At 39.7% G+C, this 11,724-nt stretch overlaps 1 protein-coding gene across 4 annotated transcripts in view; it reads right to left on the reverse strand.

Annotated features, from left to right (window-relative positions):
* The window catches only part of LOC132121972 (transient receptor potential cation channel subfamily M member 4-like), a 100,833-nt gene extending 94,207 nt beyond the window's left edge, over positions 1-6,626 (reverse strand). The window contains exons 1-3 of one of the 4 annotated variants that reach the window (XM_059531746.1): positions 6,397-6,626; positions 4,587-4,648; positions 4,321-4,498 (exon numbers count right to left, since the gene is read on the reverse strand). In XM_059531746.1, coding sequence (XP_059387729.1) covers positions 4,321-4,498; positions 4,587-4,648; positions 6,397-6,462 — 306 coding nt within the window. In that variant the 5' untranslated portion in view covers positions 6,463-6,626. The remainder of the gene's footprint in view (positions 1-4,320; positions 4,499-4,586; positions 4,649-6,396) is intronic. The other 3 variants (XM_059531743.1, XM_059531747.1, XM_059531745.1) reach the window with 3 other exon arrangements.
* Positions 6,627-11,724: the final 5,098 nt, after the last annotated feature.

Consider the following 11,724-nt stretch of genomic DNA (forward strand, 5'->3'; position numbering starts at 1 on the left):
TCACCAGTTGTCTCTCCCCTAGAGAAGGAATCTGTGACTGTCTATGTAACTTCACCTGAACCACCGGTTAATCCTGTCATGCCCAAGAGGGGCAATCATGTAAGTCATGTCATGTTTCCAGAGCTTGCTGTTGAGATGGCACCCCCTGAGCCCGTGTCAGCTCCAACCTCTGAGCCCATTCCAGTGTCTGTGCCAGCCCCAGAGTCTGCGCCGGTCCAGGAGCCTCTAGAATCCGCCACTGCAGCCCTGGAGAGTGCTTCTAAGTCCGTATCGGAATCCATTCTTGCATCTCCGGAACTATTTTCCCAAGGATGCACCCTCTCTGCCCATGTGGTCATGGCACCCGAGTTTGTCCCAAGGCCCTTCACGCATCAAGAGTTGGCCCCAGAGGCCATAAAGGCTACTTCCAAGGCTCCTCCAGTAAAACAAGTCCACCTCCCAAGAAGGACAACCAACAAGATCGCTATGCCACCCACTCTATTAGCTAGTCCTTAGGATCCCATAAGCCAGAACCTCCCTGGTCCACCTCAAACTATTCCCCAGGATTATTTTCCTCCCTCCCAGTCCCACCCCTTAGGTTTCCTGGCTACCTTGGAGTTCCAAGTTTTGTTCCCAACCCGCCCCCCCAGTTGGTACCTCCCTGTACTGTTTTGCCCAGTGTGGGGGGAGGGTACTGTCAGGATCCTGCCCTGACAGTCCTGTCCATATTGTCTCTATTCCATGTTTCTTTGTTTGTTTTGTGTCTAAGCACATGGTTCTGTCTTTGTTCGTATCTGCCACGTGCTCCTCTTGTCCCACCTCCTTGTTACCCCTGGTCACGCCCCCTTGTTTAGCCCTTGTCTGCTTGATTGTTTTCACCTGATCCTCATGTGTACTGCTCTATATATTGGGTTCTCTTTCCTTGTGTCTCTGCTGGTTCGATTTTGGTGTTTACTTGTCTCTTGGTCCAGAATTTATCCCTTTGAGCTTGATCATTTTTGATCTCTTATCTAGTTATTTATATCCTTCATGGTCTTTAGTTTTGTCTAGTTTAAAAGAAAGGAAAAGAGATTTTTTGTGTATTCTAATCTAGTTTTGTTTCTCATTTGATTTAGATTTTCATCTATTCTTGTTTAAGTGATTCCAGTTTTGGATTTTGGTTTTTTGTTCTTACTCTTGGATTATATCTTTGGATAGCTTTGGTTTTCTTTTGCTTCATGCTAATTTTGTTTTCAATTGTCTGTTTTGAGTGTTGCTTGTTTTTTGTGTATTGTCCTGTCTTGCCCACACTCAGATTTCCTGGCCACTGAACCCCACTGTCTGGAAGCAGCTGACCTCTCTCACGTGTCAAGTCTCTGGTCTCGTGAGTCTCTACCTGGCGACTAGACTGGTGACAGAGTTTCACTTGAAGCTAGGGGTTTCCTGTGTCTGCCTGGCCCTTCCTCTGGAGCTGCCTACTCTGTGCTTGAGCCCGTGGTCATCTCAGACTGTCGCAGTGGTCATCCCTCCTGCTCGTATTGTTGTCTGCCCTGCCCATCTGTTTGAACTGTTTCACTGCAAATTCCCCCAGCTTTTCCAGTCTACGTTTTGTTAATAAAATACCCTTGTCTGCTCATTCTGCATTTGGGTCCCATTTCTTGCCGATCCCTGACAGCGATATTATGGTAATTGTTGTAGTAATGTTGTGCCATCTGACGTTATCAAGTAGTCTATATCACCAAATGATACAAGAGTGCATGTACATTGATTTATTAGTCTATTAAAACTCAAAATTCCAGGCATCCTAAATTGTAGATGGCAAAAATGCTTCTGTATGCTTTTTATATTTATATAATTTCATGTAACATAGGCCTAGGTAACTTAATCTAATGTTTATCACACAAAGAGTGCCATTTTTCTGCAGATGCATGAACACATTAACTAATTTTATACAAGTTCATTAAATCAATATATTACTTACATTTTAGACATAATATTGCTTGTTTTTGTTCAATTTTGCTCAAGCGAAAATAGTTCCAAACAGATCACAGCACTGTTTTGCATCTCTGACCAATAGACAGTGTTTACTTATTGAAAGAATCAGCTTTTTTAATGAATTGGCTAAATAAATAATTCAATGATACACTCATTAACACATTCAAATGCTTTGTTTCTGAATGAATCAGTAATTTGAATAAATTGGCTGAATCTTAAAGGGATAGTTCACCCAAATAGCAAAATTATGTAATTATTAACTTACCCTCATGTGTTCCAAACCCTGCAAGACCTTATCTTTGGAACACAGTTTAAGATATTTTAAATTTAGTCCGAGAGCTCTCAGTCCCTCAATTGAAGCTGTGTGAATGGTATACTGTCCATGTCCAGAAAGGTAAGAAAAGAATGATCAAAGTAGTCCATGTGACATCAGAGGGTCAGTTAGAATTTTTTGAAGCATTGAAAATACATTTTGGTCCAAAAATAGCAAAAACTACGACTTTATTCAGCATTGTCTTCTCTTCCGTGTCTGTTGTGAGAGAGAGTTCAAAACAAAGCAGTTTGTGATATCCGGTTCTCAAACGAATCATTCGATGTAACCGGATCTTTTTGAACCAGTTCACCAAATCAAACTGAATCGTTTTAAACGGTTCGCGTCTCCAATACGCATTTATCCACAAATGACTTAAGTTGTTAACTTTTTTAATGTGGCTGACACCCCCGAGTTAAAACAAACCAATATCCCGGAGTAATTCATGTACTCAAACAGTACACTGACTGAACTGCTTTGAAGAGAGAACTGAAGATGAACACCCATCCAACCGGTTCTTGACTCGTGAACGAGTCAGTCTATTGTTCGTTATCTGGCTCGGCTCTGTGTTCATCTTCAGTTCTCTCTTCACAGCAGTTAAGTCAGTGTACTGTCTGAGTAAATGAATTACTCTGGGATATTGGTTTGTTTGTACTCAGAGGGAGTGTCAGCCACATTAAAAAAGTTAACAGCTTAAGTCATTTGTGGATTAATGCGTATTGGAGACGCAAACCGTTTAAAACGATTCAGTTCGATTTGGTGAACTGGGCCAAAAAGATCTGGTTACATCGAATGATTCGTTCGCGAAAAGGATATCACAAACTGTTTTGTTTTGAACTCTCTCTCACAACAGACACGGAAGAGAAGACAATGCTGAATAAAGTCATAGTTTTGCTATATTTGGACCAAAATGTATTTTCGATGCTTCAAAAAATTCTAACTGACCCTCTGATGTCACATGAACTACTTTGATTATGTTTTTCTTACCTTTCTGGACTAGGGGTGTGCACGGATAGTCGAACATTCGAATATTCGTTCTGCTCTAATTATTCGATAAATAAAAATGATATTCGAATTTTGCAAAAAAAAAAAAGAGTTCACAATAAAACCTAATTTGGTCACTTTCTGTGATTCTCTGCGGCATATTTGAAGATGTATGCAAGCAAAAAATAATGAATGAATAAGGGGCCGTTCACATATCGAGCCTGAAAACGCGTGGAAAACGCTAGGCGCGCCGCTTTCTCCTTCTTTCCAAAGTGCTCAGGCAGTTGCGCCCCTCAGGCGTCTGCCGTTGCTAAGCAACAATGACGCGCTATCTCCATGAAGATGCGGAAATTTCAGCAAAGGATAAATGGATTTGCCGCACGAAAAATCGCTTTTAGTAGCTTTGCTACTAAATTTATTTCAAAATGGCAATCCATATACAGCTATGATCAGCTGTTCCTTCATCTTGGCTGAGCTTTCAACGTTGTTATGGGAAAGGATGAAGCTGAACGTTTAGTTCTTGTCACATGACCAGCGGTGCGCTTGTTTCAGATGTTTTTAACTCGATGCAGTGCGGACACGCCTGGAAAAAACGGGCGCATCGCATCGCGTGCGCATCGCGACCGCATTGCTTCCATTATGAGCGCGCATACCGCGCGCCTACATTGGAAATAACGAACTTGAGCACGCAAAAGACGCGATATGTGAAAGGCCCCCAAGAACTGCGGTCTTCTACAGTACTTCAGATATGCCATGGAGAATCACAGAAAGTGAACTCATATTTCCTACTGACAAACTACATCAAAAGAAAGAAACAACTGACTTAACCATTTTTTAGTTGGTGAAAATACTAGTTTGTTCTAGTACTGTACTAGTAAATACTAGTTTTGGCCAGAACTAGTATACATTTTTCTGTACTTGTTTACCAAAGTTGAATTCTTTATTATCCATGCGATCCATATCACTAATATATTTTTTTATATAAGCTTTTTATTTTAGAACCCTAACCCAATTCATCCAGCCTCACTACTGCCACAGTGTCATTAATTTGAACATATGCACGAAGAACTCACATAGCTGTGTCTTTTGCCAGACCCGGCAAACTCCAGCTCTCCATAGGCATCTGTGGGCTGCTCGGAGGAGTGCTGTATACTGTCCCAGTGACTGACGATGGCCGTGCTGAAGTTATCGCCCAAGGCCACTGAAGGATGGGAGTCCCGCGTGGCCCCACACTGACACCGACCGCCATTGCTACAAAAGAACAGATGGAGGATTTGTGCTCTGACTGTTCTACAGAAGAGATACTGGATACTCAATACTGAATAGTCAACGATCTTACCTGAAAGAGTCCTCCACAAATGTCGTGCACACTCTCTTCTTCAATAAATTTGGAATCCAGCTCTAAAATCAATAAATTGTCAGAAGCATTCCATTCATTAACATTAGTTAATGCAATAGCTAATAATAACTAATGAGCAAATACTTTAAGTATTTCATACAATTTTTTTATGTTAGTAGAAGCAAAGTTGTTCATTTTATTTTCATGTCACTGTAGTTCACAGTGCATTGATTAATATTAAGAACTGCATCTTTTATATTTTTCAAAATGTATGGATAAATGTTAAAAATGAACAATGAACAATATATTTTTTTTTAATTCACGCCAAAATTTGCTTAAATTTAACTCACACTCAGGCCTCCAAAGATGTAGATGAGTTTGTTTCTTTATCGAAACATATTTGGAGAAATTAAGCAGTGCATCACTTGCTCAGCAGTGAATCTACTGCAGTGAATTGGTTTCTTAGAAACATGCAGCTTTTCCCTTCACAAGATGTTAATTGATGTACAGGAGTTGTGTGGATTATTGTGATGTTTTTATCAGCTATTTGGACTCTCATTCTGATGGCACCCATTCACTGCAGAGCATCCATTGGTGAGCAAGTGATTTAATGCTCTGCTACATTTCTCCAGTGAAAAAACAAACTCATCTACATTTTAGTTGGAGAAAGTAAATTGCCAGCAATTATTTATTTTTGGGTGACCTTTGGGTGAAATATTCATACTTGAGGTGAAAAGATAAAGATGCACTGTTCATTGTGAGTCCATGCAAACTAATAATGCCGTTAACTAATGTTAACAAATGAAAACGTATTGTAACATATTATCATGCTATCTATGTGATTTCATAAGTCACAAAACTATAAGTTAAACTGCTTAATTTACCCCGACTCCACTTGAAATTTCATCATTAAGTCCCCACCCAGCCCATTCATCACGAAAGCAAGCCAGACCAGTTTACCCTTTATAACCTCATCACTTATTTAGACTATAAGAACGATCCAGCTTCAAATTAAAAGATGTGTGTGCGCTTGTTTATTTGGTCTAGACATTCTGGTCAACATCAAGCTGATTTACACTTTTGGTGTCCCCATAAATCAAAAGGCTTACAAATCATACACAATGAGTATTTGTTTTTGTTTTGTTTTTTTTTAAATCTAAAAATGCACAAAGTTTCCTGTGAGGGGTAGAGTTCATTGTAGGGTGATAGAAAATACCATTATGCCGATGGAGAGTCCCTGTAAACCATAAAAACCAACATGTGTGTCTGTGTGTATTGTAACATTCAACCTACTAAAATTGTATACGTTGATTAGAATTAGAAAATCCATAAAATGTAATATAATGTTTTACCCAGTTTACCCAAAAATATATATTTTTAACATTACTGTATATGTAAACTAGAGGTTTTAATATGCTCCTTTTAAAACAAAGACCACCACACAAACATAACACTTACAGTACATTTAAAAAGTACAACAAATGTAACTACGCTGTAAAATGTAGCCTACATTGTAGTTGGAAAAAATGTGACAAATAATGACACTACCTAAGAAGCACTGGCACATGCCGAGCGCACATGCAGAGTCTTGTAATAACCCAAGATGGTCTGTTGTTTTAGAGAAACTCCCTGCAGTCCTGCTCATTGCCAACATTAAATCTAAGCGATGCCGAATTCCAAAAAGCCTTTCTTTGCATTATTAATAACATAATGAATTAAACGGCCGGATCATGTTTGTTACAACACAAAATCAAGGAAAAGTAGTGCTCCGGACGTACAGGTGCAGTAAGCAGTGTTCTGACAGACCTACCAGATCTTGTTTTGGCATCACGGCCACTACAACTTCCTCAGCTTCCTTAACTCTCTTTTCATTCATCTTGCTTTGTTTATGGATTTTATGAAGTCGCTGTTTGTCGTGAGTTTCACCTCAGAGCGCTCAGCTGCTGCAGCGCGTGACGTCCATGAATGAGGAAGTCCGGGATCGCTCGAGACTCTCTCGGTGTAGGCTACCTGAGAAATCAGGTGTAACCAGCGCAGGGTGTGGTTACAGAGCAGAGGCACGTGAGTAGAGGAAAAAAAGACGAGATGGTGTTCGCCTGAAGCAGAATCCGGTTCAATGCACGTTACACAAAAGAATTTTCCTGTGTAGGGTTTTTTTTTTTTTTTTTTTTTCAGAAATCACAGTCAACGAAATACATTGATAGTTACCTAGTTATCTCATTGCTTGTTGCTCACTATAATGATTCATGATTGAATGTACAACGTCTCTTTGATTAATATATATATATATATATATATATATATATATATATAGGGTATAATGAATACACCTGTGTGATTTTAGATTTAATTATTTAACGAACAAAACTATTTTTTTTTTATTAGAGCTGGGAGTGTGGCTTAGTGACACTGTTTTTGCCCTAAAATGTTCCCCTCATCACTTTTTGTAAATTTTATTTTTAATCATAACGATTTCATTGTTTATTTATTTATTTATATATTTATTTATAAATTGAATAATTAAATATTTATGTAGACTATTCACTATTTATTTTCCTTTAAAGCCCCATGATATCCTCTATATTCACAAGAGCAAAATAACTATGTTATATTGTTGGACAACACAAACTGTAGACCTTAAATGTTATTTATTCATTATACTTTTGTCAACTTTATGTACATTTTTAAATATAATACATTATAGCATTTATACAATAAGAGAATCTTAAACAAAGTCTATCAAAGACGTGCAATATAATTAGTTAATGCAATATACAAGTAGTTAACTAATCTGAACTCTTTATATATATATATATATATATATATATATATATATATATATATATATATATATATATATATATATATATATATATAGCAACATCCTGAGCAGTACCAGTCAAATACATTCTGTTCTCTGAAGAATGAGCAGAAGCTCCTCTGTGATGTGTATTCTTAGCGTCCATATCCTGTTGGGTCATTTGCCTTTTTCGATTCGTCTTTTCCGTTGGTCTGACCCATTCGGTATAACTTGCTCGCCAGGTTGTGTACTTGACATGTCCCAAGCTGACAACCTCTCTGGGCTGCTCGCCTTCTGCAGAGAGACAAGACAAATCTGAATCCATGTGTGTAAATCATATTGGAAATTAACTTAAATCCTAAGAAAACAACACAATATATATGTTTATATTTATGTATGTACACTACTATTCAAAAGTTTTGGGTTTGAAAGAACATATTCATAAGAACAAGATTCTTTATGCAGCAACAATGTATTCAATTTACAGAAAGTGACAGAAAACATTTATAAGAAACATTTACAATTCAACCATTAGAAATTAGACAAACAATTAGAGTCATTCATGTAAACAAATATATTAATGTCAAACATAAGAAAAACAGTTGCAACTGGTATGCAAATGATTAAGAAGAGACATATTAAACTGGTAGAAGGAGGAAATTGATCTAAAAGACCTAGGTAAAGCATTCCAATCAGAAGGGGCTTTAAATTTAAATGCTCTCCTCCCACTTTCTTAGATATCTTTGGTACAGAAAAGAAAAGATGGTCCATGTCTCTTAGTCTATAAGATGTTTGGTATGGAATCAAATATTGCTTCAAATAGGATGGATAGTTTGAAAAAATGCATTTTTAAACAAACTGCAACCAGTGAAACTGCCGTCTAGAATTTAGTGAAAGAAGATTCAATGACTGATACATTTGGCAGTGATGTGTTCTAAATGGACACCTCAAAACAAATCTGCAGATACTATTATAAATCACATTCAAAGGTTTAAGATTGATATCAGCTGTGTTCTGATAAACAACATCCGCATAATCAATTATTGGCAATAATAGTTGAGTAATAATTTTTAATCTAATCTGTTTTGTAAAACAATTAATTGAGCGGTATAATATTCTTAAACTACAATTTATGTTTTTTACAATAGAATCTATATGAGTTCTAAAGGTAAGTCGGGAGTCGAGCCAAAGGCCTAGATATTTTAACTCCTCAACATTCTTTAGAGGTGTACCATCCACAAATTTAACATGAAGAGAATTATTTTGCTTATGGAGTGCAGATCTAGTTGCAAAAAGCATGCTATAAGACTTGTTTTTATTCAGCAGAAGTAAATTAGAAGAAAACCATGTTTGAATAAGATTAAAATCAAATTGAAGTGAGGTTTGAATCTTAGATATATCGTAGCTGGATGTATACATAACTGTGTCATCTGCATATAGATGAATCTGACAGTCTGAGCATAATTGTGGAAGATCATTTATAAAAATGGAAAATAAAACATGTATCGGGGTTTCCATAAAAATATTTAGCAACTGTTTTCAACATTGATAATGATCAGAAATGTTGCTTGAGCATTAAATTAGCATATTAAAATGATTTCTGAAGATCATGTGACACTGAAGACTGGAGTAATGATGCTGAAAATCCAGCTTTGATCATAGGAATAAATTACATTTTAAAACGTATTCATGCAGAAAATAGTTATTTTAAATTGTAATAATATTTCACAGTATTACTGTTTTTACTGATCAAATAAATGCAGCCTGACCCTGAACGTTTGAACAGTAGTATATATTCTTTCATATTATTTCATGTTTAGCTCTCACTTACTCTCTGGCATTTTGAAGGATGGTTTGTAGCAGCAGAGAAGTAGCTGCGTTTAAATCTGGTCTTCTGGTTGTTTTGGTCTCCACTGATGGAGTCTCTCTGTCAGTGTCGATCAAGGTCACGTCTCTTGACCTCTGTATGCTCTTCACTAATAAGAGGCTTTCGGTCTGTGTCCTGTTTAAAAATACATGTGACAGTGAATATACTGTGTGTGTGTGTGTGTGTGTGTGTGTGTGTGTGTGTGTGTGTGTGTGTGTGTGCGCATAAGAACAACTGCATAAGAAGAAGGTTGGGGCAGAGCTGACTGCTACCAACAACGTCCATCTGTGGCGGATAATGGACATTCCTTCAGATATGAAGGTAAGCTACGAAATAAGCTGGGGGCTCCATGCGGTGGTCCCCAGACGAATAAGTAGTCGTAGACCAACAGCGGAGGCCTATCAGGTATGGAGGGACTAGTTGAGTGGCATCACTAGATCCGTTGCAAAAACTCCATTTATGCCAATGATACTCCTCGACATGGCGAGTACAGTCCGCCATCAACTAAGACTGCTGCCTCCACTGCTCTGTGGGTAGGTTTCCGTGAGCATTTCGTCTCCTCAAAACAAGGCCGCGTTGGGGACACACGAGAGGCAGGCTCAACAGACAGAGACCTGGCAGCCCCCTGCAACTCCACCGTCCATCTGGTTGTCTAGAGTTCATCTCCTGCCACTGGATATTGGATTCTGGAGTGAAGCTGTGGAGACAGGGTTTGCGCACCTCTCTCTTCACATTAATCCACTCTCTGCTTATGCTATCACTTCACCGTACAAATCCTTCGGCGATAGGGTAAATGTGACGGAGGCAGGTCTTGGATCAGACTGGCAGCCTTTAGCATGGGCCCTGCACGGAGGCAGCACAAGCCTGATGGTCGTTGTTTGGATGGCTTGGAACAGCGTCCACCTTCGGTAGCTTCTTGTGTGACTGAGCAGCCCTCTTCAGGGTCCGCACTGCTCACCCCCAATCGGGGGGAGGGTCTAGAAAAGGTGACCTAAACATTGCCTATTCCCTACACTCCTGGGCGGCCCACCGATGTCGTCAAGGCATCCCATTACGCGGTCGAAAATATAAATCGTAACTATTAATTTTGGCTACATGGAACGTACGCACACTTCTTGATGTGCAGATTGGAACTGACCGACCCTGCAGGCGCACTGCCCTGGTTGCGAGCAAGCTTAACAAATACAACATAGACATTGCAGCTTTGAGTGAGACCCGACTCGCAGGAGAGGACTCGCTGATAGAAGTCGGGCAAGGATACACCTTCTTTTGGAAGGGCCTTCCAGAAGATACACGCCGTCTATATGGAGTACTGTAGGTTTTGCTATTAGAAAGCAGACTGCTACAGAACATCCCAGAGTCTCCTGTGGGAATCAGTGAGCGGCTGATGACTTGGCGCATTCCCCTTGCGAAGGGTCGCTATGCAACCTTGATAAGCACTTATGCACCAACTCTGGATGCTGCAGAAATCATCAAAGACGGCTTTTACGAGTCTCTTGACAGAGCTCTTCACAAAGTTCCTCACACTGATAAACTTATGCTTTTGGGAGACTTCAATGCCAGAGTAGGCACCAGCAACATGCTCTGGCCTGGGTTAATCGGGAAACATGGTTTAGGCAACATGAACAGGAATGGCCTGCGACTCCTCTCCCTCTGCTCTGAGCATAAACTGGTCATAACCAACACAACTTTCCAAATGAAAAATAAATTCAAAGCATCATGGATGCACCCCAGATCAAAACACTGGCACCTACTGGACTACATTATAACCCGGCAACAAGATCTACATGAAATCTCCATCACCCGAGCAATGCGTGGGGCGGAGTGCTGGACAGACCATCGGCTGATCAGATCCAAGATACACCTAAAGGTCCGACCTCAACACGCCAGGCAACAACCCTCAAGACGGCTCAACGCTCAAGCTTTAAAATCTCCTGACATCACTGCATCGTACCGTCGCTGCTTGGCTAATAACCTTTCCTCCACTATCACTCATCCCCTACGCAATACAGCTGAAAGTGCATGGGCTAACCTTAGCTCAGCTATACAACAAGCCGCTTCCGATACAATTGGTTTCACCTCTAAACGTCACCAGGACTGGTTTGACGACAGCTCCCTTAAAATACTCAATCTTCTGGAGGAGAAGCGTAAAGCCCTCTCTGCCAACCTCTCCAATCCACAATCTCCCTCTCTACGCTCGCACTGGAGTAAGATCCATGCTGAGGTGCTTCGCATAATGGAGAATGACTGGTGGCTTAGGAAAGCCCATGAAATTCAAGGTTATGCGGACATCAACAACTCTCAAGCTTTTTACGATGCAATAAAATCGCTATATGGACCCCAAAAATGCAGAATCACCCCTATCAGATCTGCAGACGGCACAATTCTGCAAAAGGACAAACAAGAAATTCTTGAGCGTTGGGCTGAACATTTTAACACCCTCCTTAACCAATACAATCCGGCTGACCCCA

This window comes from Carassius carassius, chromosome 40 (assembly GCF_963082965.1).
Source record: "Carassius carassius chromosome 40, fCarCar2.1, whole genome shotgun sequence".
In the NCBI taxonomy this organism is placed as follows: domain Eukaryota; kingdom Metazoa; phylum Chordata; class Actinopteri; order Cypriniformes; family Cyprinidae; genus Carassius; species Carassius carassius.